General features: G+C 40.4%; 1 protein-coding gene across 9 annotated transcripts in view; it reads right to left on the bottom strand.

Moving 5' to 3' along the window:
- Nucleotides 1–13171, bottom strand: part of LOC133632878 (rho guanine nucleotide exchange factor 28-like) — an 87113-nt gene that overhangs the window by 46593 nt on the left and 27349 nt on the right. For 6 of the 9 annotated variants that reach the window (XM_062025657.1, XM_062025656.1, XM_062025658.1 and 3 more), the window contains exons 6-10: nt 10156–10339; nt 9111–9312; nt 8872–8947; nt 8488–8534; nt 3359–3431 (exon numbers count right to left, since the gene is read on the bottom strand). In XM_062025657.1, coding sequence (XP_061881641.1) covers nt 3359–3431; nt 8488–8534; nt 8872–8947; nt 9111–9312; nt 10156–10339 — 582 coding nt within the window. Of the gene's footprint in view, nt 1–3358; nt 3432–8487; nt 8535–8871; nt 8948–9110; nt 9313–10155; nt 10340–11779 lie in introns of all 9 variants that reach the window. The other 3 variants (XM_062025664.1, XM_062025663.1, XM_062025665.1) reach the window with 3 other exon arrangements.

Raw genomic sequence — 13171 nt, 5'->3', positions numbered from 1 at the left:
CACTTTAGGAGAGAGCCAGCATGTTCCCCCTGTCTCCCCTAGTGACCCCTCCCCCTAAAGCCCTCCCCTTCCCTTTTCCAAACTGTCCAAGAGAGACGGAGTCAACTCCTGTCCTCTCTCTCAGCAATTTCTTTCAGACTTTCCTAAATCTTATCCAAGTTTGGATCCCTCTGCCTATTCACTCGTGTGCCACACACAGTTTGGATGGAGCAGGGAAATGAGAGGCTATCCTGGCAGACGCAGGCAAAGGAGGCCATTTACTCGCCAGAAAGAGTGACTGAAGGAGGGAGAGAGAAAATCAAACACAGGAGTGACTTCAGAACCTTTAGAGAAGACAAACAAGAGCGCAGACAGCCTTGTGGAGGTGACTCTCAGACACTGGAGAAATTATTAACCCTGTGCGTTCATGATTGTCTCAAAGATACGCTAGGTTGTAACGCTGTACATAGACTTGAAAGTCATTCACTCCAGTCTAAATGTTGCCTTCCAAGTCGCTTTCAATCACTTAATAGTGTTGGGCATGTTATGACATGCAACTCCATGTGGACAGCAAGGGACGGTGCATTTTGCTTGGTCAGCAGACTCACCATGGAGACAAAGTTGAGAGCAGTGGCTGTTTTCTTCTTCACTCTTTATGTCATTTCCACCCCCTTCTACTCCACTTCAGGGCCCCGTTTACAGCATTAGGGATACACAGACGGCAGCAGGGAGATAATGGCATAATGACATGTAGAGAAAGCATGTAAATGCTGGATTGTGATAGAAAAATCATATGAGATATTTGAGGGCAGAATGCACCCCAGTAACGCAGTGTGAACGTGTGAGAGTGTTTGTCCGGGTGCATGGGGGTAAGGGTGTGGGGTGGAGTGGAGCTTTGGCACTGTACTGTAGGCGCAGATTAATGCTGGCTTTGTGTGAAGTTTAATCCTTTTTTTCCGCCCTCCAATTTGATCCCTCAGCCAGGGTCAGTGACTCTTGTTAGCATTGCTGGCAGTACAGTCATCATCTGTTGTCACTTTGCCAACCTATCCGTATCATAAAGTCTCTGTTTCTGTTCCACTGACAAACCATTCTCACACCTCTCCACTCCCTTCTCTCCGGGGAGCTCGACAAACTGCTGGAAACAACTTTTGGAAAGGCCTTGGCAACCCCCCATGCAGCCACAATCAGCCTCTGTTTCACATCCTATACCCTGTGCCCCCATCAGAGCACTCTAACCCTGCCTTCTCCCTCCCAAACACACATGTACAACCATGACTCCTCTCTTTAGTTATATTGAGCAGAGCCTTTAAGAAGTCTTATTTGCAAGTTCAAATTAAAATGCTAACCAAGTGAGATGGGAATTTGATGGAATCAAAGACTTGCACCTGGGGATAGGTTAAGTGGCAACACTAAATTGGCCCCAGTGTTTAAGAATGAGTGTGTTGGTTGTCTGTCTATCTGTATTGGCCCTGAGTAAATAATCTGTGTTTGTGTGTGTATGCGCCTCCTTGTGTCTGTGTCTGTTTTGGGTTGGGTATTTGAATTTTGGGGGCATCGGAAGGGCACAGGTGGGAGTGTGAGGAGGCAAGGAAAACAAGAGAACGTGTTTCTAATCTGTTTGGAATCAATGTTCTGGCATTTACAGTCTTCAATCTGGAAGCTGTGTGTTTGATATGTTAAACCATTTAAAAATGGGTCGGCGTGGCTTGGATGGTAGAGCGGCCGTGGCAGAAACTTGAGGGTACCACTGCAAACCAGCATCTTTCGCTTGTCCAGGTCTAAACTGGCTGTCAAAGTTTACCAACTTCTCAGTTTATGTCCACATCATTTTTACAATGAAGGTGAGAGGCATGATTTATATATAATCTAGAACATTGGTTCTCAAACTTTTTTCACAAAGTACCACTTCAGAAAACATTTGGTTTTCCAAGTACCACCATGATGACCAACAATAAAATACAGTAGCGTAACCGTAACGTAACCTCTGCATCATTAAATATATTTAATATATTTAATATTTGTGGCCTCTGTAACATTACACAGTTTGAACAGTAAGACTCTGCATATTATTGAGGTGATTGTTTGGCGTACCACGAGATGGAGCCCGTGTTTGAGAATCACTGATACAAAACAAACTTTCAAGAGCTTTGAGGCGATACAGCAGCCCACCAGCTGATGATGTAAATACAGCACCATCAAGAAGTAGCCTCTCTCTGATCAATGCGCCGCAAAATGTAGGTCCTTAACGTTAGCGCTTATAATTACAATGTCGTTAATACTTGCTTAATATTCAGGTCACGAAATGTAAATGAAGTATTGTTGGCGCTTTTTTTATTTAGAGGGTTTTATGGTCGGAATAAACGCAATGACGTCATGGCTCCCATTGGCTCCATTGTAAGCGGACTTTTATTTACGTTTATTTACATGTTACAATGCATTAAAAAATAAGAAGTACCGGTATGTGTTCTTATCTCTCATAAAGATTGTGAATTATAGGCAAAATTCCCCAAAAAGCGCAGTTCCCCTTTAAGCGTAGGAATTTTATTAGGCAATTACATGAATAAAAGCGGATTATTTTTCATTTCATACTGTATGTGAGGTTGCAAAAAAGTCAACTTTTACTATTTATTTAAACCACCAAAGGCAGTACGAGTATTAGCTAAAGTCTCAGGCAATGTTCAAAGAAATATCCTTAATCCCCAGTTGCACACAGATGCATGGAGCAAAATGGCAAAATCATAAAGTATTGAAAACAACACCAGACACAGGAAGTTAAGATTACAGATGTCCATTGCCAAGTGTTGTAAAAGCCCAAAGCCTCAGCTTGCAACCGCAGAATTCTTACACTCAGCCATCATTCTACGCTCCAGCAAATCAAGCCAATCATTAACCCACACTATGTTCCCACTCTCAAAGCCCTCTGTCTAACAGGAGATCCAAACAAAGACACCTTTAAGACTTCAGCCACATTGTGGGGTTCTTTTCTGATCCAGAACATGCTGGCAGGCCTAAGATGAATCAGGTGCGCTCTATGTACACCATTTTAAAAAATATCTCTTCCATGTGTCCTTGCTGTTCTGAGCAGAGTGACAAGCCTCCAAAAACTCTAAAGGAGGAGGAGGGAGGCAAGACGGGATGAAATGTGACTCGTCAACTCATGGGGAAGGCAGATACTGATGGGCTCATTAAATAACTGAACGTTACTTGGGACACCTAAAACAACTATGACCACATTCAAAATATCCACAGCGAGAGGGAGGACCACAAGCTTAAATATGAATGTATGGAGTATTCCCAAAAAAGATTAATTCTGTAAGGCAACCTTGTTTGTTTAAACATTCAAACACATTTAATGTAGTAAAAGTGGGCTTCTCACCACAGTCAGACTGTAACAGCTCGCCCTCTTGGTCTTCCTGATTCAGGCAAAACATTAGCGGTTCCTCGTAGTCCTGCTCAGAGAAAAAGTGTTTAGCCAGCAGCACGCACATTTCCACAGTGAGACTTTTCCATCAGGTTACATGCATTCCACTTTAAAAAAAAACAAGTCTGGCTAAGTACAAAAACACAAGTGTTTGGCAGAGGCTTGTGTGTGCGACAGAAAGAGAGATCAATTAGGTAACCATCTGTAGCGCATACAACAGGGCCCATAGAAACATGAAACACGCTCATAAAGTAAGCCATGCAGGCAAACTTTGCCAGGTGGAGCCACCATCACCTGAACAATGACACAAAACAATGAGGCGCATTGAGGGGCAGTGAGGTGGTGGCACTTTACACTAGCTAATGCAGATGTTCATGCAGGTTCAACAGAGGTATGAGATTTCTGAAATAAATACAGTGGACCTTTCAAAATTGCACAACTCAAAAATAAAATCCTCCAAAATCAAATAAAACAAAACATGTTCAATTCTGTGAGAATCAACCGCAAGTGGCAGATTTTGCTTTTTCTTTGCTTTTTTTGTGAGGCCACAGGGTGTAATAATAATCACTAGGGATGGGCCAATGACGCCTCAGTGAGTGTGTGACACATTCTCCTGCTGTATTGGTCTCTGCAACAAGTCAAATCTCTAAAACTTTTTAAGACCATAATAAATACAATTTAAGACGCATTTCACTCACATCCATACTGACAAAAAAAGCATACATTTCACTACTGACAAAAAAGCATAAAGACATTAAGGAAAATCGGTTATTTCCTTTGTGTTCTTTAATGTTGCCCTCTTGTTTTATATGTTTTTGCCGTGTTCTTTGTAGACTTTTGAGCCTGCACTGAAACTACATTGTTTTGACGTGCGCCTGATAAAGTGGCAGCAGATCACAGTAGCCCCTGATATTTTCATCATTTACATTCGAGCTACTGCGTGTCAAAGAATCTCCCTTGTGGATCAATAAAGTTTGTCTAAGTCTAAAATTTGTTTGGAACTTTGAAATAAATGTAGGCAAATGTGACAGTATTTTTCTGATTCTTCATGGAATTCCAATGTGTTCATGCTCAATGTTCCAAAGTTTTTATGCAGAAGGAAGCAGTGTGCTTTGTATCGATTGTTTTCACATTACGCCACCAACCAGAAATGGTAGAGGAAAGCGCAACAATATATCATCTGTGAAAGCGACTGTTAGCACTTTGCTAAATGGTTAACTTGTGCAGTGTTTTTGACTGTCAGATGTCTGAACGCAGACATAACCATTGTCTAAAAGGACAAAAAGTTTGATTTAAATTTGCTTCACTCATTTTGTTTCTGGCGTGTATTTCATGTTGGCTACTGTTGAATGCTTTTGGTGAATTGATTGAGGTGGAATGGAACTTGGTGCACTACTATTATTAAATACACCACAGAGAAATGAGTGTATTCTTATCCTTACTGTATGTAAAAGTATAATTTGCAAGTAAACCAACTCTGTACAAGTGTTTTGGCATCATGTGAGGTGGAATTGTCCTGAATTTTCAACTTTTTCATTATCGTTCCATTGACTTTCACGACAATGGTAATGAACGCTGCAAATCCATGATGGCTCCCACATCCACTGACTCGAGTTGCGACATTACTGAAAAAACTATACGTTTCCACCCACTGGCTTAAATCATGCATTAACTTCTTTGTTCTGGAGACACAACTTGTTGAACTTGTGTAAGAACACAAATAACTTGGCTTTGCTGTGGGTTTTCATAATCTTTGCTGCTAACTAAACTCTGCTGTAACATACTGCAGCATGCACACAGCGTAACGTCTTCTAAGTCCAGCTGGGATTTATTTAATGCCTTGACAATCATTAAAAAATAAAAAATAAATAAAAAAGAAGAGTACAGGAGAGTCACATGACTCTGTTTAGTGGCCGTGTTGACAGGGGAGACACGGACTAGTTGTGTTTGGTGGCCATGTTAGCAGGGTAGTCACGTGACTAGTTGTTTGGTGGCCATGTTAGCAGGGTAGTCACGTGACAAGTTGTTTGGTGGCCATGTTAGCAGGGCAGTCACGTGACTAGTTGTTCGGTGGCCATGTTGGCGGGCAGTCACGTGACAAGTTGGTTTTGGTGGCCATGTTGGCAGAAGAGTCACATGACTAGTTGTGTTTGGTGGCCATGTTGGCAGGGGAGTCACATGACTACAACCTGTATAATATACCTGCCATGTTTTTTTACATCTATAGAGTCAGACATAAGAATGTAAAACATTCCGATTTTTCAGTTTTTGGAATTACTTCACTAGGTTTGTGTCGTACTGCAGTCTTTATGGATCAGAAATTGCCCCTTTCTGGGTGGTAAGAGGGCTGACATCAGATGTGTAAGTGGGACAGTAATGACAGTCAAAGTTGCATCAGATGTGATAGATGACATCAGATGTATAAGTGGAACAGTCAGAGTTGCTAAGATTTAAAGGTTCATATTAAGATTCCATAGGAACTGCACTTGTTTAAGATTGATTAGTGATACAAAAACTGCAATTTCTTAAAATTAATGAAAACAAATAAAATGCAAGTGGCCTCATCACAAACTTGTTTTATGAGGAATACCAGGAATATTAAATTATTACAACTTTTGTTTTCAATATTTAGAAGAATAACAACCCAGTTTATTGCAAAAACACATTAGTTTTAATTGGGGTCATTTTTGATCCCACTCATGAAAGAGTATAGATAATGGTAGGTTGTGCATCCAAGGGTTAAGTCCTTAAAATAAAATGATTAGATTTTTGACTTTTTAAGGCCCCCAGTACCTGACACTGTGTTGCTGTTTCATAAAGGTGCCATCTGATGGATTAAGAAGTCACTCCATTTGACCAATAGCAATAAAATCAATAGCAAATGTAATATTTTTCTCTCCAACAAATACAAACCCAGTTTCCATATGAGTTGGGAAATTGTGTTAGATGTAAATATAAACGGAATACAATGATTTGCAAATCATTTTCAACCCATATTCAGTTGAATATGCTACAAAGACAACATATTTGATGTTCAAACTGATGAACATTTTTTTTTTTTCAAATAATCATTAACTTTAGAATTTGATGTCAGCAACACGTGACAAAGAAGTTGGGAAAGGGGGCAATAAATACTGATAACGTTGAGGAATGCTCATCAAACACTTATTTGGAACATCCCACAGGTGAACAGGCAAATTGGGAACAGGTGGGTGCCATGATTGTGTAAAGGATATCACCACATGGGCTCAGGAACACTTCAGAAACCCACTGTCAGTAACTACAGTTGGTCGCTACATCTGTAAGTGCAAGTTAAAACTCTCCTATGCAAGGCGAAAACCGTTTATCAACAACACCCAGAAACGCCGTCGGCTTCACTGGGCCTGAGCTCATCTAAGATGGACTGATACAAATTGGAAAAGTGTTCTGTGGTCTGACGAGTCCACATTTCAAATTGTTTTGGAAACTGTGGACGTCGTGTCCTCCGGATCAAAGACGAAAAGAACCATCCGGATTGTCATAGGCGCAAAGTTGAAGAGCCAGCATCTGTGTTAGTATGGGGGTGTATTAGTGCCCAAGACATGGGTAACTTAGACATCTGTGAAGGCGCCATTAATGCTGAAAGGTACATACAGGTTTTGGAGCAACATATGTTGCCATCCAAGCAACGTTACCATGGACGCCCCTGATTATTTCAACAAGACAATGCCAAGCCACGTGTTACATCAACGTGGCTTCATAGTAAAAGAGTGCGGGTACTAGACTGGCCTGCCTGTAGTCCAGACCTGTCTCCCATTGAAAATGTGTGGCGCATTATGAAGCCTAAAATACCACAACGGAGACCCCCGGACTGTTGAACACCTTAAGCTGTACATCAAGCAAGAATGGGAAAGAATTCCACCTGAGAAGCTTCAAAATTGTGTCTCTTCAGTTCCCAAATGTTTACTGAGTGTTGTTAAAAGGAAAGGCCATGTAACACAGTGGTGAACATGCCCTTTCCCAACTACTTTGGCACGTGTTGCAGCCATGAAATTCTAAGTTAATTATTATTTGCAACAAAAAAAAATAAAGTTTATGAGTTTGAACATCAAATATCTTGTCTTTGTAGTGCATTCAATTGAATAGGGGTTGGAAAGGATTTGCAAATCATTGTATTGCGTTTATATTTACATCTAACACAATTTCCCAACTCATATGGAAACGGGGTTTGTAGATATGCAAAATAAGAATATGAAACATACAAACTTGGTGATATAGGATCAAAATTACACCACATTTTGGAACGTTTCCCTTTTCTTAGACCCATTTAAAACAATAATTGTGAGAAATACCAACGTAAAACATGGCACGCCATTCTTCAGACTTCTTTTTGTACGAGCTGTCGCTTGAGAGTCAAAAGAAGCGCTTCCTGATTAACACCTTTAGGTGCTTCACAGTCAAATGCCACAACAGCTGTATTACTTTTTAAATTCGATCTTAATTCTGTACACTGCTGCTGTAATTGTAATTTTCCTGAGGGAACTCTCCTGAAGGAATCAATAAAGAACTATCTATCTATCTATCTATCTATTAGTTACAAAGTGACACACACAGAGATAACGAGGGACACCGTATCACAATCACGCCTTGTGTTTCATAATGGAACAATGCTTCGTACTAACTAATAACCATACAAAATGGAACTGGATTAGGACCGTAAATCAAATATACATTGTATACACAATAAATTTTATCAAGCAGATGCTGCGTTGAGGCGGTGTGGCTCGGTTGGTAGAGCGGACGTGCCAGCAATAGAGGGTACAAGTTTGGATTCCCGCTTTCGCCATCCTATTCTCAGTCAATGTGTCCTTTGGCAAGATGCTCTACTCACATGCTCCCAGTGCCACCCACCCTGTTTTAAATGTAGCTTAAAGATGTAGATAGTGGATTTCACTATGTAAAGCGCTTTGAGTCACTAAAGAAAAAGCACTATATAAATATAATTCACTCCACACTATGTTAAACAGTACATATGGTGGCAAAAAATGTTGTGTTGTATTTTAGGCTCAATTATTTACTTTACTAAATAGCAATAGCATACTCACTTTATCATCTGCGCTTGAATTTACTCCATTGACCGCAGGAAAAAGTCCTAAAACAAGCAGATGGATTAACATTGCAGAGATACAGCAATTGACAGTTAATATCACATTCTCCACCTAACTGGGTGCTTACCCTAAACAAGGACAGATGCTACTACCATACCATGTGATTGCAATGAAAGCAAGTTTAATTGCAGTCCCCCTTCCTACAATGTTCTTATTTACCACTTGCAGTACTTCCAACTCCCACATGAGGTCGGTGAATTACTACACCAGCAGAGAAAACTAATTCAAGGTTGTCAGTGACCACCAGCTAAGGCTATGTTTCATGTTTTTAAAAGCCGGTGAAATCCTACAAAGCATGGAGATATGCGTGTGATAAAATACCATTTTCTGCAGGATCATCCACCAATTGTTCTTTGCCAAAAAACGTCTCAGTGTGATCTCTTCTTAGTGCTTTAACCTGAGTGAGGAAAGTTACACCTTGAATATAAAACTCATGATTAGAAATATATAATTTGATCTCAATTAACCAAAAACAGCCAATAATGCCAACATTTAAAGTGTGTTTTAGTTCCAATACCATATTTCAGACATCAGGGAGGAGGGGGGGACCAGACACTGACCTCTCTGAGGAAGTTGGCATCTCTAATTTTTCTTCTGAGCAACAGGATGTCAGCATGGCGACTATCCTCCGAGCTCCATTTCAGGTTTTGCCGGACAGTCAGCGTCAGATTTCCCGTATCATGACAGTACCTGAGCAAGCGAGATCGGTCTGCCCACACCTGAGATAGTCCTGCAGGAGGTGTGGCTAGAGGGTTGGGTGGGCTACCACAAGATGAGAGTTTTAAATGTTTTGAAATTAAAACAAAACCTAGAATGCATGCACACTACAAAACCATCTTAATAGGCAAGTGAGTGTTACAGCAAGTTAAGTCTATTTTATCTATATTGCACCAATTCACAACAGAATTAATCTCAAAGCACTTTACGCACACTTCTCATACATTTAAGACAACCAACTGAACCCCACAGTTGCAAGCACTTCGCAACAGAGGTAAGGAAAAACTCCCTAGGGAAGAAACCTCGAACAGAACCCAGGCTGTGAGGTGGCCGTCTGTCTTGACTAGTTAGGATGAGATAGAGAGACAGAGTAGCGGGACATAGGGTAACTTGGGAGAGGAAATAGGACAAAGGGGTTTAGCGACCGGAGGAGACACTTGAGACAATGGGCAAAACAACAGCCGTATTAACAACAATAATAATAACAGTACTGTAAAAAAACAATTGCCAACATAAACTTCTATGACCAGACAATAGAACAATACATATAAAACCGTATAAATTATGTGTGTACATGTGGACAAATTGCAATCACCATTTGGGTTACTATGTTACAGCCTTCTACAACTTCTTTATCACAAATTGAAGATTACTTCTCAATTCATGCTGGAGAAGACTATTTATTCAAGTCAAGTAAACATGTCTATGTAGCAAAGATTTATAGACAGCTGCAGTATTTTCTAGAGTTTTAATGTGGCAAAAAAGTAGCCCTGAAAATGCACAGTAACAGTATTTCCTTAAGAATGCAAATTACCTGGACAAATACCAATGTAAAGAGTGTTTGTGTCTGTTTGCTTTAGTGTCAGTGGCTTCACAGGTCAAACTTACAGCATGAGGAGCTTCAGGAGTTCGCTGTTGCCTGATGAGTGTGCCAGCTGCAGCGGCGTGACTCCCTCCTTGTTTGGAAGACGGATTGCCATCAGACCCCCTGGCTGACAAAGCAGTAACTCGGCCAGTCGACACAGACCCCATCGCACGGCAAGGTGGAGAAGAGACTCTTTAGGGCTGTGATCTGATAATGGAAAGAAAACATTAACAATTGTTGCGCATACTTTCACATGACTTCCAAGCTAGATAAAATTATACTTAATAAGATTTATATTACCAATAGAGCACTATTGTGAACGAGTTCTTCTTTGAATGAACTACTTTTGATGATAATTAGCATGAAAGTCAGTGATTGAATTGTTCTTTGGCAGAGCATTGAATCCCTCTGGCCCACTAACCCACTTTGGCAATACAATATTTTTTTACACAGTACTAATAGCCTCTTATTTTCTTGTCAGCTACTCAAAGCAGTCCAACAAGTTCTGTTAAGAGGGGTATTTTTTTTCCCCACACATACACATGCACGCACAAAAACAGACACAGATTCAAACGTATTAAAAATGTGTCTTCATCCAAGCCAGGCAGAAAAAATGCCTACCCTGTTAACTTACAGTGGAAGATAAACACAGTCTACTGGCCATCTTGCAAAACTTTGGCTTCAGCGTTAACTAAAAAGTGCTTTGTTTATGATGGCCTGAAAACATGTAGATTTATTTAACCAATAAGAACAGACCACATTAGTTAAAATGAGGTGGACGTGGAGAGCATTATTTTTTAAAGTAATTATTTTGCGTTTTACTGTAATATAATGAACTGCAATGCATCATCAGTATCCAATGTAATGTTATAAATGTACCATACAAAAAAAGTGACTACCTTTCTGACGGGCTTAAAACGCTGAGTGGTTGTATTATATTATAATACACTATACAGGTGCACCCCATCTAAATGGCCAAATAAAATAAATCTAAAACCAGCGTAATAGTAATAGAGGTGATGCAGCCAGCTCTGAAATCTGGGCCAAGTGAGGACTGTGTGTGAACATAAATTAAAGGACCTTTTAGTAATACTGTACTTCCAAATCATTCAAACATTAGGGCTACCTATTACCACGTCCAGGACTGTAAACTTCATGGAAGTGAATAGGTTGGATGAGGGGTGTCAAAAACGTGGCACGGGGGACAATTTCGGCCCGATGCTCATTTTTTAGTGGCCACTGGCCTGTTCTAAAACGTAAATAAAATCATGATTAATGAGGTGTATTAGATGTACAGTAATGTAATACTAACTCTTCGTTTTGTCACCTTATACAGATATATACAGTCTAAGCTACTTATACTGGATGTGTGTGTGTATATATATATATAACATACAATTACCAGTATATACAGACACACACACATATATATGCACATTTATATAAACACATATATACTGTATATAGATATATATGAATATACTGTACATCTATATATACTGTGATGTGCGGACACAAACCAACCTCCCAGAGACAGTTCTGTTAGGGTTCAAACGCAGCAGCGTTGCTTTATTTAGTCACTTTTTTGGAATACAGGTTAACTTAAGTTCCTCCCGGTTGGGGCTATCATTTAAACAAACAAATTACCGCATTTCTCATGCCTTGATCAGGTCTCCTAAATTGGCTGGAACATATAGCAGAGAAACATCTGATCAGTGCAAAGTTCAATAAATCACAGCATTCAATGAATCAAACGTCTTACACATTCAGCAGACTACTTTACAATCTATATTTCAGTGGAGCAACACACTTACCGCCCGATGGAAGCAGACCTTTCCCAGCAGGGAGCCAGCCACACAATGAGTCAAACACTGAGGTGCTATTTAATTTAAACACAGTGATTGCCAACCTGACACAGCTGCCTTGGGGCAGGTGGCCACACATCAGCCTGATTGAGGATAAAATTAGGGATGTACTTGCCTTCAATGACCACACCTAAAGAGTGGCGTAGTTTGACCCTCTGGTGCATGCTTTCCCTGTGATGGCTGGCCCTCTGCCCAGTCTCACCTGTTCGGAGGTATTGTGATGCTCCACAATACATATAAACATACATACACATACATACACACACACATACACACGCACACACATGTACACACACGCACACACGCACGCACACACACATATATACACACACATATACATACATACTAGGGCTGTCAATGTTAACGCGTTTGTTTTGACCGCCGGAAGGTGGCACATACTGTATTCACAGACAGTGATTACATCACACATTAGTGTGATGATAGATAGAGCGATGTGTTCTGCGCCCTTCAAAACAAACTCACAGAACTTTAGATAGAACTGAGGTGATTACTTAGGTGATTAGCTTGACAGCCCTTATATTTACATGTACACCCCTTGGACACCCATGGGTTGTACAGATGTATTCTTTCTGTTTGCAAGTCTTGAAGTTAATTTTAGCATTGTTCTTTCAGCGACGTTGATGGTCTAAAATAATGACCTGGCAAAAAAGTGTACTTGCAAATTTTAGGAGGTTGAAAAGTACAAGCCATTTAGATTTGATGTGTCTTGTCTATCACTTGCAACAAGATCCATGGAACCATCCAGGAATTATAATGCAAGATTTATTTGTTCTCCCACTTCAATAGAAGATTTATGTGCGGCAGTGACATGTGAACCACAACGACAACAGTATATTTTCGGATGACTTTTCAGTCACACAGAGCAAATTAACTGCAGACATGTAGAGGGAGACGTTGCAATGAAACAGGCTGCCGTAACAACATTAGCCTGAAATCTAGTTTGTTATTTATGTGCTGTAGGTGGGTGTAAACCACTACTGAGTTTATATGAACAGACGGCGGCATCAAGCAAACATGGTGGACAGTGCACAAGCCATACACTCCAGCTCCGGCTCGGGCAACATCCAGATGGAACGGTTCTATTAACCACATTAGATTCTGCCTAATTGGCTTTGATTAATTCAACAGAAGCACACGTGAACATGTTCACTTC

The sequence above is a fragment of the Entelurus aequoreus genome, linkage group LG17, assembly GCF_033978785.1.
Source record: "Entelurus aequoreus isolate RoL-2023_Sb linkage group LG17, RoL_Eaeq_v1.1, whole genome shotgun sequence".
Taxonomy (NCBI): domain Eukaryota; kingdom Metazoa; phylum Chordata; class Actinopteri; order Syngnathiformes; family Syngnathidae; genus Entelurus; species Entelurus aequoreus.
The sequence above is the reverse complement of the archived record's forward strand: the minus strand, read 5'-3'. Positions and strand labels throughout refer to the sequence as shown.